Source organism: Vidua macroura, chromosome 11 (genome assembly GCF_024509145.1).
Source record: "Vidua macroura isolate BioBank_ID:100142 chromosome 11, ASM2450914v1, whole genome shotgun sequence".
Classification (NCBI taxonomy): Eukaryota; Metazoa; Chordata; class Aves; order Passeriformes; family Viduidae; genus Vidua; species Vidua macroura.
In genome coordinates, this window is record NC_071581.1 from 15,257,882 (window position 1) to 15,271,266 (window position 13,385).

General features: G+C 58.1%; 1 protein-coding gene across 2 annotated transcripts; it reads right to left on the reverse strand.

The window, feature by feature from the left end:
- Positions 1-239: 239 nt before the first annotated feature.
- ST3GAL2 (ST3 beta-galactoside alpha-2,3-sialyltransferase 2) lies at positions 240-13,273 on the reverse strand. 2 transcript variants are annotated; one of them, XM_053987630.1, is made up of 8 exons: positions 13,193-13,273; positions 5,026-5,283; positions 4,511-4,936; positions 4,200-4,393; positions 3,787-3,966; positions 3,560-3,605; positions 3,281-3,400; positions 240-3,010 (listed from the first exon to the last, which is right to left on the reverse strand). In XM_053987630.1, the coding sequence occupies exons 3-8, from the start codon at positions 4,841-4,843 to the stop codon at positions 2,837-2,839; spliced, it is 1,047 nt and encodes a 348-aa protein (XP_053843605.1). In that variant the 5' UTR covers positions 4,844-4,936; positions 5,026-5,283; positions 13,193-13,273; the 3' UTR covers positions 240-2,836. The 2 variants fall into 2 exon arrangements, with proteins under 2 accessions (XP_053843605.1, XP_053843607.1); XM_053987632.1 differs by lacking the exon at positions 13,193-13,273 and adding an exon at positions 5,456-5,840.
- Positions 13,274-13,385: the final 112 nt, after the last annotated feature.

The window sequence follows — 13,385 nt, forward strand, 5'->3', positions numbered from 1 at the left end:
GGCTCTGTTGCTGGGCACCCAGGCTGGCACAGGGCCAGGTCCTACTCCTGCCCCAGTGAGGGGATGTTAATCACACCTGGGGGCTGGTGCCTGGCCCAGAAGAGGAGGGGAGAGCAGAGCATCTCCTGGGACCAGCAACCCTCTCATTCCCTTTCCCTCCTCTCCTGACCCCACCGATGCCGAGGTTTGGGTGCAGGCAAAGGCACAGTAGACAGGGCTATCAGAAGAAAACCACCAAGTAGATTTGATGCATGATTTTTATTGACTTAAAAAAAACCAGTTGGTTTAAGACAGTTGTGTGCAGAAGTACCCATGTACACAGAGGCTACGGGCCAAGCTGCCCGCCTGCTCCTAGCCCTAGCTTGGAGCTCTGGTCTCTCCCTCTCCCAGTGGGGCAGGAGGTGCTCGGATCAGGTCCTGTGTGATGCAGACAAGCTCTGCCAGGTGTGCCAGCCCGGGCACCTCCTCCCTGCCTGCCCCCCTGCCCATAGCCTGTGCCTACAACTCCTCTATGTACAGTACAGTGGTGCGCCGGCCGTGCAGCACGCGCCTGCCTGCGGCCGCCCTGCCAGAGAGACACGAGTGGTCGCGAGTCCTAGTGGGACAGCTTAAATAAAAAATAATAATATAATAATAATTAAAACAACAGAGAAAAGGGGAGTAGGGGAAGGAAGTTAGCAAAAAAAAATACTGTCAGGGCAGCCAGGAGCCGCAAGCGCGCCTGACGCTGGATGCCAGTAGTGTGCTGCCGGAGGGTTTGTACCTGGGTTTGGTACCCAGCGTCTCTGCTCACCCTGTGATTGTCAGGCCTGGCCCTGCTCAGCTGCAACAGGAGCTGGACCAGCCTCATCTGGCTGGACTGGATTTGGCCAGCCACACTGGATTTGGCCTTTCCAGCCACCAGCGTGGTGGCCTGGATGTGTCCCTCTCTCCCAGCGGCAGTTCCCAGCTAAGATCCAGTGTGGTGCGAGGAAGAAAGTGGGTACAACTGCCAGATATATCGGCCACGTCCCTGCCCCCAGCACGGGCACAGCCAGGCGTCACCAATGGGAGATGGTCAAGGCACTCATTGTTGCTCATGGTTTTGTGGTTTTTAATTTTCTTCCCCGTAAAAAAAAAACACTAAACAAAAAATCGGCAAAAAACACCCAGGAAGGTGGAGAGCAGGGCTTGCAGCAGCCTGTGTCCTATGGCTCAGGGCTGACTGCACCAGGGCAGCTCCACTTCTACAGACCAAAACCCACCACAAAACTCAGGAGTTTAAATCCCTGTGGACAGAAAAGCTGAATTTCCCCAGCCTGGGGGCTGCTGACTTGCCTGCTCCAGGTAACCAACCCACACCCTTGTGTTTCACAACTGAAGAAAAACCTCAAAAAAAAAAAAAAAAAAGAAAAAAAAAAAGAAAACCCTGAAAAACAACCAAAGCAAAGTAGAGAAACAGGTAGAGGCTGCTACAGAAAAGCCAGATACAAAAGGGCAAAAAAATCTCCAAACTCAAAAAACCCTACAGTGATTGTTCCTCAAATTAACTATTGCAACCAGCAAGGCAGTATGGGCAGAGCTTCCCCAGAGGGGCACTGCCCCACAGCCCCTGCTCCACTCTCAGCACCAGCTGTGCAGGCAGAGGGTCCCTCTCTGGGGGTCTTTTTCCATGGTTGCCTTTTTCTTGAGCTTTTCAGCATCTCCTAAAAGAAAAAAACTCACCTGATTGACCTGAAGAAAGTGGTTTTAATGACACCTCTGGGGAGGCAGTTTCCTTCAGCATCTCCCCATCCCATGTCATAGGCTACCTGTCCAGCCCAGGAAGCCCTGAGGGCACTGGCTGTACCAGACTGGTGTAAACCAAGCACCACTCTGGCAAAAGGAGCAAAGACTTTGGGATTTCAGCTTCTCACCAGAGCTGTTTAGAGCAACACAAAAGCAAAAGCACAGTTCACTCACCCACTAATCTCTGATCTGTTTCTTCCCAGCTTGTCAGCAAAGGAAATCCTGTCTCCTTGACCCTGCTGCATCCCACAACCCCTTGAGCATCCTATAGCTGTTTGCAGAGTTCAGCCAGAGTGACCAGGCTGCTGCTCATGTAGGTTTCTTAGCTGCCTCCTGTATGGTCATTCCTGAAATCTGCCCTACCCTTCCCCAGTCCTCAGGTAGAAGAGCAGGGATGCTGCACCCCAAAGCTGAGATTCCTCCCTGCACAGCTGTGCCAGCAGTTGCTGGCCTGCAGCAGAGTATCAGCAATGGTCGGCTTCCTGAAGCTTCTGGCTCCCCACCACGGATCCATGTGCTGGGACCTGCCTGTGTGCCAGGAACCTTCCCTGGAGAAACAACGGCATCGGGTGCCCCAAGGGGAGGTAAAAGAAAAATATCAAAATAAAGGAAAAAAGAAGCAGCTGGTTCCACTGGTGAGGCTGCGCAGCCGCCACAGCTCCCTCAGCCCCCTCGGCCTGGGCGCGATGCTCGAGGGGCTCCTCAAAGTCACGTGGCTTTGGGGCAGGGGGGTTGTCTTCTTTTAAAAAGAGCAGCATTTGGTTTGACTGTAGAGAGATGCAAGGCGGCCACCCCTGCCGCCTGGTCAGTCACTGATTGTGTTTATAAATCCTTTCTCAGCTGGGTTTCATCATAATAATAATAATAATTAAAAAAAAGCAAAAAGTCTCCTTTAGCTCTGTACCTGATTGGCTGCTGGAGGCACCAAATACCACCATGGTGGCTCTGTCAGCACTGCGGAACTGCGCTGCCCATACGTGCTCCTTGCCTGAGGCCACCAGGGAGACCCTCACTCTCTGCCCCTGCAGGCAGTAGGACTTGCTGGAGCAGGGAGCCAGAGACTCAGCCCTCAGTTTCCCCGGTAAACCTCGATCTTGCTGGTTTTGGCCAGCATGTCAATGATGTGTGCCTCAAAGTCAGCATCGTGCACCCCCGTCTTCCTGAACTCCCCGGCGTAGCGGTTGTTCTCCCAGTAGTGGTGCCAGTTCCCTCGGCTGTCAGCACCGAACCCAAAGACGTTCACCTGCAGTAGCAAGGGAGGGAGTGAGCCTGAACCCCCCCACCAGGCTGGAATACACTTGTCTCAGCAACCCCTGCACTGCTGGGGTGATTTTCAAAGGTGCCCATCCTTTGGCACAGCCTTCTCACCCCTCAAGGGTGCCCATCACTATGGTGTCAGGCAACCATAGTGACTGCTGCCATTTGACCCAAAGAATCCACCTCCTTCCTTAACCCTGCAAGGTTCAGCAAACCCACTCCACGCCAGCCAGGAGCTGAAGGAGACATCACCCACCTCATCGCAGACATGGAGGGCAAAGAAGAGCACCAGCATGCCAGTGGAGGGGTAGCGCCCATGGTGTTCCGTCCAGCGGTCATGGATGTACTTGAAGAAGGCAGGATTGTAGATCTGCACCTGGGAGGATAGACCAGGGTCAGCACAGGAGCCCCAGCCATGCTCCCTTTGGCACCAGCACCCTGTGAAGGAGCCCTGGGAACCCTGGGGAATGATGAGGTGACAGGGGCCATGGCCATACAGATGCTCCTGGCAGTGGTAGGGATGAGCCCCACGTACCTTTTCTTTGTCCACACGCAGAAAAGGCTTCACAGGTGCATATGTGCTGGGAAAAGAGCAGAGAGGCAGGTGAGTTCTTGTGGGTCCCATGCCCTCAACTCCAGACTGAGTTGCCAAGGGGGGCTCTTGGAGGGAGGAACAAATGAATCCCCACTGCTCGCAGGGGAGCTGTCCTCGAGCTAGGTGAGCCACCAGCCTGGTGCTGCCACTGCCCACTGGGTACTTACAACCTGATCTGGCCGGTGGAGAGGGCACTGGCGATCCAGAGCAGGTCCAGGGTTTTGAAGGGCACGAGCACAAAGCTGACGTTGGCGGGCAGGTTCTTGGCACTCTCGGGATACATGAAGTGGTGTGTGGTCCGACCACCCACATCGCCCTCAAAGCCCACCGTGGGGGCCTGGTTCATCCTGGGGAGAGAGCAGGGAGGATGACACCACCATCCCAATGCCCCGTGCCTTGCAGGTGATATGGGTGATCCCCACGAGCTGTTGAATGCTGCCAGGCAGCAGTTTCCTGCCCAGGGGAAAGGACAAGGCTGGACTCGCTCCCACTCATCCCAGCACCCGGAGGTGCCAGCATCATCCCATGTCTCTGTGCTGCCCGGGTGGGCAGATCCCTGGCAGTGCTCTCTGGCCCTCACCGCATCACGAAGTCGTGCCCGTCGATTTCCGGTCCGTAACCAGAGCCGCGTAAGTTGCCTGAGTTGCCAACCACGGCACAGCGGCGGCAGCGGCGTGGGTCACGGGAGCGGTAGGGATCCTCGCCTGGCACGATCTGGAAGAGCTTGCTCAGGACCTCGTGGGTGTTGTGGGACTTGAACTGGGGCTGCAGCATCTGTAAGGAGGGAAGGGGGGCAGGGAGGAATCAGCCAGCGCCCTCTCCTTGGTGGAGGAGGAATCTGTGCCCCCACCGTGCCAGAGTACATCATGGCACTCTCGTCCCTGCACTCACCATCCACCACCTCTGAACGTCGGGCGGTAGGTCCATGTTCTCCTTGGTCCACACTGGGGACACGGTGCCATCATAGCGCCCATCAAACCAGTCGGTGGCTCCGGGCTCCTCGGCCGGGCAGCGGCGGCAGGAGCAGCCCCGGGGGTACGGCCCCCCTTTGCTGAGCCGCTGCATCCCGGCATAGCCGGGCACCAGCTTCACGCGGTGGATGCCGCCCAGCCCGCCGGGGTCCAGGTAGGCGATGCTGTGGTGGGAGTAGGTGAAGAGGAGGGACATGACGAAGACGAGCAGGAAGGCGGTCGAGAGGAAGCAGAAGCGCAACGAGCACTTCATGGTCGTCGGGTGGCTGAGCCGGGGACGGCGCCCGCTCCGGCACAGGGCGCGGGCATAGGGCGCGGGAGGGCGTCAGCCGGCCAGCGAGGCTCCCTGCAGGAACGAGCGCTGTAACTCCCTGCGGTGGCGGTGTGGGGAGGGGAATGTAGAGCCTCCCAGGACCCACCGCACCGAGCTCCTACCTGCTGGGCTGCAGCTTTCCATCCGCGTTGTCCGGCCGCGGCGAGGGCCCCCGGTGGCTCCGCGTGCCGGGCAAGGAGCATCTGCTGAGGGGTCCGGCACAGCTCGGCGCGCCGGCCTCAGCCGCGGCACCGCGCCCCGGCGGCTCCTCCAGGTCCCGGCCCCGGCTGGCGCTCAGCTGCGACGGTGCTCGTCATCCCCGGGGTTTAGCTGATCCACTGGCACGCCTGGCTCGGGAACACGGCCACCACGACACCCGCCTGGAGCGGGAAGAAGGGGACGGCGGGTCAAGGGGTGGCGATAAAGACAGCAGAGATGGGCTGTGCCGAGCAGGCGGAGGGTGCTGGGGGCTGAAGACTTTATTCTCCACTGGACGCCCCAAAATGCCTCCCAGCCCGTCCCAGGCACGGGGCTGCAGGGTACGAGCCATACCCGAAGGGGACAAGCAGGCGCAGGGTACGCAGGGAGCTGAGATGCCGGCATCGCTATCCGTGCCTGGGGAACCCGCAGCAGCTCCCGGACTGTGCCCTCCCTGTCTCTGCCAGACAAAGGCTCAGCCATGAACTCGCCTCCGGAGCCGAACAAGCGGCTCCTTTCTGTAGGCTAAATTCTCCTTCTCTATCACGCCATAAGCAGCCCCTCCAAAGCCTCCTCGCCGGCTGCCGCCGCCGCCGAGACAGCCGGGAAACAGCCGGGAAACAGCCGGGAAACAGCCGGGAAACAGCCGGGAAACAGCCGCTCCGCAGCCTGACGGGCACCCCGGGGACGGACGCTGGGACTGTCCCCCGCGAGTGGCAGCGTCCCTTGGGGAAGGTCACTCGCTCGCTCGTGATCCTGGAAGGTAAAAATAGCCAGGGCAGAGGTGCTGGCGCCTGCGCCCGGGAAGAGGCGGGAGGAGCGGCCAAGGCCCCCGAGCAGGGGGGTGGGCAAAGCCAGACAGCGCTCCTTGGCCAAAAAAAAAAAAAAAAAAAAAAAAAAAAAAAAAAAAAAAAAGCTGAAAATCCCCTTTTAACCCAGTCACTGAGCTGGAGGCTGGAGCAGGATCCAGAATCCCAGGGGTTTGGAGACATGACCTCCCCTCCAGGGCTTTTTAGGGAGGAGGTGACCCTGCCCCAAGGCAAAACCCTGCAGAGGCATCACCTCCACAGCTCAGCCCTGGCCCCAATTAAGCCAGTGCCGAGGCCAGCAGCAGTAATTAGAAGCTGGCAGTTTTTTCTTCCCTAGGAAAAAAACATCTCCTGGAAGACGCTGGCTTGCTTTCCAGGAACAGACTGCTAAACCCCCAAAAACCTCCTTGTTGGGATGGGAGGAGAACATGGACCCCAAAGGGTCCCCCAGCCCATTGCACTGCCAGGCACGGACACCTCCTGCCAAACCATTAACCCCCTGTCAAATATTTGTTCAAGTGGGGACAGTCTTTAAAGGAAAGAGCCAAAAACCGAAGGCACATCCCAGTTCAGGTGTTTTCCTGGGCTCTGGCAGGGAATTTTAACACGCCTACATGACACACGCATGGCCAGCAGTGACTGTAATCAGTTTCCTTGGGCTGCTGCCAGCAGAAAAAGCAGGGTGGTTGTTAAACAGAGGGATTTTGCATTTAGGGAGTTTGGGATAAAGCCAGTAAAAAGCTATAACACCCCCCGCCCCCCAGATGCAAAACGCTAGAAAGATTCGTAGGTAAAAGGCAATTTTGTGGCTTTCTTCAGCTATAACATGGCAGGGCCACCAAGCAGGATGGGCTGATCCCCCTCCCCTGCTCCCGCTGCTTACCATCCCACGGGGCTTTTTAAAGGCTAAAGGAAATGAGCTATCACGTGCTTGTGATATTTTTGTTCCTGGTGAAAGGGGGAAAATCCCTTTCCGGCTCCCCAGCCCAGCCTGGTCCTGTGTGATGCATCCCAGCCCTGACACCATCTGGAGCACATTTTGTACGGCCCCCATCCTGGGGCCTCCTGGAGCTGCCCCCGACCACAGCGGGGGGGGAACCCCCCTCCAGCCCAGCTCATGTGCGGTAAAAGAAGCCTTAAATCCCAGCGGCTGGTTTGAGTCATCATTTTCCTAGCAGGAGCTGGCAGTTATTTCCATCTGCACTGGTCCTTACAGCCCCCGGCAGGGACAGGGCACCCACACATACAAACATTCCCCAGCAATATCCATGCCCTCCCTGCCCAATCCTAATCCAACCCACCTCCACAAATAAAACCCCACTTGCAGGAGCTTTTTGCACCAGATTTGGACGTTTCCTTCTTAAAATAATAAGGGATTTCAGAATTTCTTCTGTGGTGAGCAAGCTTGGCAACTCATCGATGCCACTAAATACCCTTCCATTCCCAAATACATCCCCAGGATCCTAAATTGCCTCCTGAGGACCATGTACTCATTAAACACAAGTTTCTTTTTGATTGCAGGAGATAATGAAGCGAGGCTATTAAAAGGTCCTGGTAAATTGCTCTGCTGCCTTTACAGGTGGATGGTTTTTTCCAATCATATAATCTTTCATTTCAGCATGAATGCTGGAGTGATGTGACCAACAGCCCCAGGGCCTGGAGGATGCCTGCCCCTTCCCTGTCAGACAAAACACCATAGATACATCCCCACTCAGCATCTTTAGGTCTCGTTGGCTTTGTTTGATCATTTCTAAGATATCCTGGGGTTGTTGGCATGAATTTCCATGCCAGTAAATGGCAGGTTGGGCAAAGGAAAGAGCCATCACTGGGAGATGGGATGTCACCATGTTTGGGGCAGGGAGAGAAGGGAGTGGAGGAGCAGTGGCAGCATTGTCTGCACTGGCTGCAGTGCAGGAGCAGGAGCATTGTCTGCACTGGCTCATGCTCACATGCTCTTCCCAGGGATGAATGGTCTGAAAATTCTCCCAGGAGTCTTTGGGAAATGCCACCCCGCGTGGCCAGGTGCTACTCATCCCATGATCCCTGTGCAGAGACATCACTTCTGCCACCACCAAACCACTGACTGGGTGTTAGAGCAGTGCATGGCTCTTGCAGGTGGAGGAGAGGGAAGCACACAGAGCCCCCTTGGACTGGACTGGCATCTCTGTCATGGGTGGAAAACCTGACAATTAGGGTTGGGTTTTTTTGGCAGGGAAGGAGCATATCTGAGTCGAGTCTTCTCCCACCTCCTTCAATGCCAAACAGAAACAGCGAGTGGTGACCTGTCCTTGTTTCAGGCACAACTTCAGTGAGCAGGATTACTACAAAAAGTCATAAAACCATTCCAATTTCTTTTTGCCCATGGCCCAAGCGCTGCCAGAGGTTGCAGCCCCCGGGCAGAGTGCCGAGGAGCCGTTTGCCTCCGTGGGGCCGTCAGCTCACATTAGCTTGGAACAGCGAGCGGGAATCTGCCGGGGGCAGCGCGGGAAGGGACGATAGCCTGTCCCTCTGCATCACTGGGCTTCCAAAGCCAAAGCAAGGCTTGGCCACAAAAGTGCAGTTAATTAAGAAGGTACTTTCCTGCTTTTTTCCCCTTGAATTTTTTTTCCTCCCTGGAAGCTGGATGGGAGAGGGAACAGGGAGCAGACCCGGTGTTGGCACAATGATGTTTCTCCCTGCCATGGGGTGATGCCATGAAGAACTGATGGCTGGCAGTAGACAAGCACCAGGTATTAAGAGAAGAAGCCAATTTCATGCATTAAGCCATCACCGCATCCTGACACCAACGAGGACCTGGTAACTAATTCTTCATCCTTTTAATTAATCATACTCCTATCAGCCAGCTCAATCAGCTAATGGAGCCAAGTTAATTGGGTTTCCCATGTTTTAAACCCTACTCGCACCCCCGGCTGCCAATGGCAGCAGTTCCAGCCTTTCCTTGCCTCTGGCCGCCAGAGGGGTTATTTCGGGCTCATCCCTCACCGCTGGGATAGGGCCAGGAAAAAGCATGGAGGCCAAATCTCCACCACAGAGCTGAGATGGAGCCAGCCACACTGAGGCCATTTCCTATGGGATTTAGGGGCACAGGGGAGTGCCAGAAGTGGGAAAACAGAATGGAATGCTCCCACCCTTGCTGGTAGATGGGCCTGCAGGGACTGGGCCAATAGCATCCCAAGCCCCTTGGCTCAACCACAGTGTGACCCTCAAGGAACTGCACCAGCCTGAGCACCCTGTGCTGCTCAATGGAACAATGCTGCGTGGGCGCTCTCCCCCCAAAACTCACACTGGCAGAAGCAGCCAAGGCAGATGCCTGTCCCTGCAGCTCCCATTAGGACCACCCAGCCACATCTACCAGCCTGTGTGGCTGATGTCCCTGAGCATTCTCCAATGCCATTTCCCCCACCCTCTGCCAGCCATTCTGGGTCTCCCCAGGGGAAACAAGGGACCCTGCACTCCAGGGCTGTTGATAAGCCCAAGGCCATGCTCACGCTGAGCTCCCTGTGCCAGGAGCAGCAGCTCCCTCCTTGAGGCAGGACAAGCAGGGAGGGGAGTGGGATTCTCCCCCCTAAGCCTGTATGCCTCTGGAACTGAGAGGCAGAGACAGCACAGCTGCTCTGCACCTCAAGCACCCACCCCAGAACCCCCAGTTTTCACCAGCTGCCTCAGTTTGCACCAAGTCGTGTACCAGGATCTCAGGTACCACACAGCTGGGTACCACTCAACCCCGGGTCAAGCAACACCACACCACGTGCCACCAAGCTGAGTCCCACCAAGCAGCCAGGTTTGGCCAACCAACCCAGCAGAACAGAAGAGGCAGAGTCCGAGGCTTGCCACCCACCACTGCCTACTCCTCTCTCCCACCCTTGCCCCAGCTCCCTGTGCAAAGCCATCTGGTCCCATGGGGAGCCAGCTCCCCACTGCTGGCCACATTTCTGTCTCACCCTCCCACAGCTGCAGGCTGGGGTCAGCAGGGTCTGCCTGGTCCCCATCCCCCTTCCTGCCTGCTACAGCAGGGCTGCACCCCACAGCCACCCCTGAACCAGTCTCCCTGCAGCCCCAGCTGCCTGTGAAGATGTGTTCACACCTTCACAGGCAGACACACTCCCCAGGAAGGGCAGGGCCCCTGCTCTCCTTTCACCACCAGCATCTGAAACTGCCAGCAGCACCCTGAGCCTCCCCACCGGCTGGAAGGAACCACTTCCCCTCCACCACTGCTGCTGTTTTTTACCAGTCTGGACCAGTTAGGTTCATGCCTGATGCCTCACCAGGAAAATATGTGCAGGAGGGCAGGACAGGCAGATGCTGCAGCAGGAGGCGCCGCTGTCGGCTGTGGCCCTGTGCCTGGGGAAGGCGAGCTGGGGCCCCCCTGCACTTTCCTGTCTTCCTTCCTGGATCTCACCTACGCCGAGGATCGGAGGAGGTGGAAAACCAAAGGCTCTCCTTTGGCTTTCGAGGGCTGATCGATGAGTGCTGTACCCCCAGCCGCCCTCTCTCCCCTGGGGAGCAACCTCGGCACACGCTGCGGGTGGCCCCATAAAGCCACCCTGGTTTGCTCCGCCTGCGGGCAGCACTGAGAGGACATTGAACGCGTTAGGGAAATTGCACCTATGAGATTTCATTGCAAGGAAGTTACGAAAGGCTCCCCAGGCCGGAGGGCATCAATCCCAGCACAGCCCAGTTACAGCCAAGAACTCCCATTAAATGTAAAATTAGAGCAGTTCCACTGGCGAGAGCCCTTGACTTCTCTCCACTAGCTGGGGCTCTGCTCAGACACCTGGGGAGAAGGGGGAGCATTTGCAGCTTCCTAATTAGCCCAATTACTGCTGCAGATCAAAAGTCCTTTGCTGGGGACACGGTTGCACCCGGAGCAAAGTGACTGCAGCTTGTTCTGGTTTCCCAAGAGCAACTGTTGAGGGTGTTATTTTAGAGCTCAAACACAACTTTTTTCCATCCCGTAAGGAAAAAAAAATCTAAACATCACACACACACACACACACACATATATATATATAAATTTTTATATGCATTCACCACTCATCCATGTGCAGTTTTGGGGGTATCTTTGGGAACTTTGGCTTGGAGCTGGAACCAAAATCACTTGCACTTTCCAAAAAAAGCTTTTGGAAAGATGCCAGTGGCAAAGCCGAGAGATACCCCGGAGCCCAGTGCAGAGCCCAGCAGGGCAGGGAGAGGAGGTTCCCAGCCTCTCCCAATCACATCCCATCCCCGCGGGGTCAGGCGGGCTCTGATAAATCCTGGCTCATGAAGAAGCATTGAAGCCGGCCAAGCCACTGGAGAGCAATTAGCAGCTTGCAATCGTGCAAAAATTAAATGCAACGGGAAGAGATGAAAGCCATCGAGCTGCCGGGACCTCGGCGTGCCAAACTGGGCGGCATCCGGCGTGCCGAGAGCCCGCAGCAAAACCACCGAGCCCTCAGTGTCTTCGGAGCCTTTCCCCAAAAAGCGGCTGTTTGGCGCTTGTTTGGGCAGGAAAATTCAAGCGTTCCCGCAGCATGCGGCAGCCGGGGCTCTCCCTGCCTGCTCTCCCTCCTGCCTCCGGCGCCGGCGAGGCGTGGGCGGTGAGCGGAGCGCGCCCCGCCGTTCCCAAGAACCGCCATGAGCTCCTCGGAGGAGAGGGAAGCGCTTTGGACAGGCAGCTGCACACAACCGGCAGCGGGGCCGCTGTCGCTGCCAGATGGGGACTGACAGACAGACAGACAGACAGACAGACAGACGGGCACGCGCGCCGGGGGGGGGGGGGGGGGCGACGGGCAAGGCACCCCCAGCCCAACCCTCCCCGGTCAGGCTGCGACTTTTGCTTCTGACAGAAGGGAAGAAAAGGGAAGAAAGGGAAAACCAAGCCCAAAGCGTTGAGGAACTTCCCGTTGGCGCTCACCGCCTTGGTCACGATGTGGCCGGGGCGGCTGCTCAGGGCTAGGAAAAGGAGAACCCGAGATAATGCAGGGCAAAACAGCCTTCACCAGCTCAGAGCCCACACGTCTTCCTGGAGGGAGGCTCAGCAAGTTTTGGGGTTTGGTGTGGTTTGGTTCCCCCCAGCCATGTTTTACGATTGTTGGCAGCAGGCGGGGACGTGGCCCTTCCTCCAGTCTGAGCTTGCATGCTGCCCAAATGCCATCCTCCCCCCAGTATTTTCCTGCTGGCATGGGAAACCCTCACTCTCTTAAAATATTTGGGAGCTTTGGAATAAGTGCTCTGACTCTGCAGCTGGAGCCTGAGCAAAACCTTGCCTTCCCCCTGAGCCAGCAGCACTTAAGCCCCCGGCATATGTGGGGACCCCTTGAATCGCCAGGCCCTGAAATAGGGGCTCTGGTATCAATCCCTCTCTGGCCGTGCTTCAGCCAGGGAAACACCCTGAAACAATGGGACAGGCACGCCGATAAGATCTCACACCAGTGCCCGCATTAGTGCCCCCACACACACAAAGAAGCAGGCAAAGGACATCCCCTGCTCGGTGACACAGTTTTCTACCCTGTCCCCAGGGACGCTCAGGCTGTTTGTGAAATCCTGGCTGCCACTACCCATGCAATGGATGCCGTGTGTCACGCAGCCTTGTGTCACACTGCTGCTGAGGGACCTTGCACACTGGCACTGGTGGGGACTGGGGCCACTCGCAGCCAGCCGTCCCACCCTGGTCCCCCGGCTCTGCCCTCAAGATCCCAGGGCACACGGCTGGAGGGGAGCAGCTCCATCAGCCCCAGCCCCGACGCCCCTGCTAGGGCCAGCATCGTCCCCGGGGCGAGCACACCCTGCCCGAGCAGCACCCTGGAGCTGCTCCCCGAGCTGCACACCGCGGCTGGGCCAGCACATCCTCCCTGGGGACAGCACCGCAGGGCCCGGGCCAGCATTCCGGACCAGCGGAACCTCCTGGGTCTGAACCCAATGCAACCCGGGTGGAGCCAGCATCCAGCACCGGGAGCAGCGCCCAGAACCCGGACCCGCACCCCGGATAGGGGACAGCACATCCCAGGGCTGTTCAGCACCCATTGCATCCCGGGTGGATACTCCCAGCCCCGAGACCTGCACCCAGCCCCGGGACCAGCAACCGGGACCACCACACCGGGGATGAACCCAACGCATCCCGTGTGGGTGCCCCCCGAGGCCAGCTCCCAGCAGCGGGACCAGCCCGCAGCGGCGGGGCAGCTCCCGGGCGGGTTCCCCCGCCGCCGCCCGCTACCCCCGCCGCCTCCCCGGGACCGGCATCCCGAGCCGAGCCGGGCCGTGCCCGCATCCCCCGCCTGGGGCCCGCTCTCCGCCGCGGTACCTGGCTCAGCTCCGGCATGGCCCCGCCGCCGGGCTCACCCCGGCCCCGCCGCCACCGCCCTCCGCGCCGTGCGGAGCCGTGCCGCGCCGTGCCGCGCGGGGCGGGGGGGAAGGGGGGGCGGACGGGCCCGGCAGGCTGGGAGATGTAGTCCTGGGCCGCCCGACGGGGCTTGTGGGACTTGTAGGAGGCGAGC

Coding starts and splice junctions, on each gene's coding strand:
- ST3GAL2 (XM_053987630.1), bottom strand. CDS start 4,843: ATGAAGTGCTCGTTGCGCTTCTGCTTCCTCTCGACCGCCTTCCTGCTC. Junction 4,394..4,510: donor ACGTTCAGAGGTGGTGGATG/GTGAGTGCAGGG, acceptor CCCTCCTTACAG/ATGCTGCAGCCCCAGTTCAA. Junction 3,967..4,199: donor GGGCACGACTTCGTGATGCG/GTGAGGGCCAGA, acceptor CTCTCTCCCCAG/GATGAACCAGGCCCCCACGG.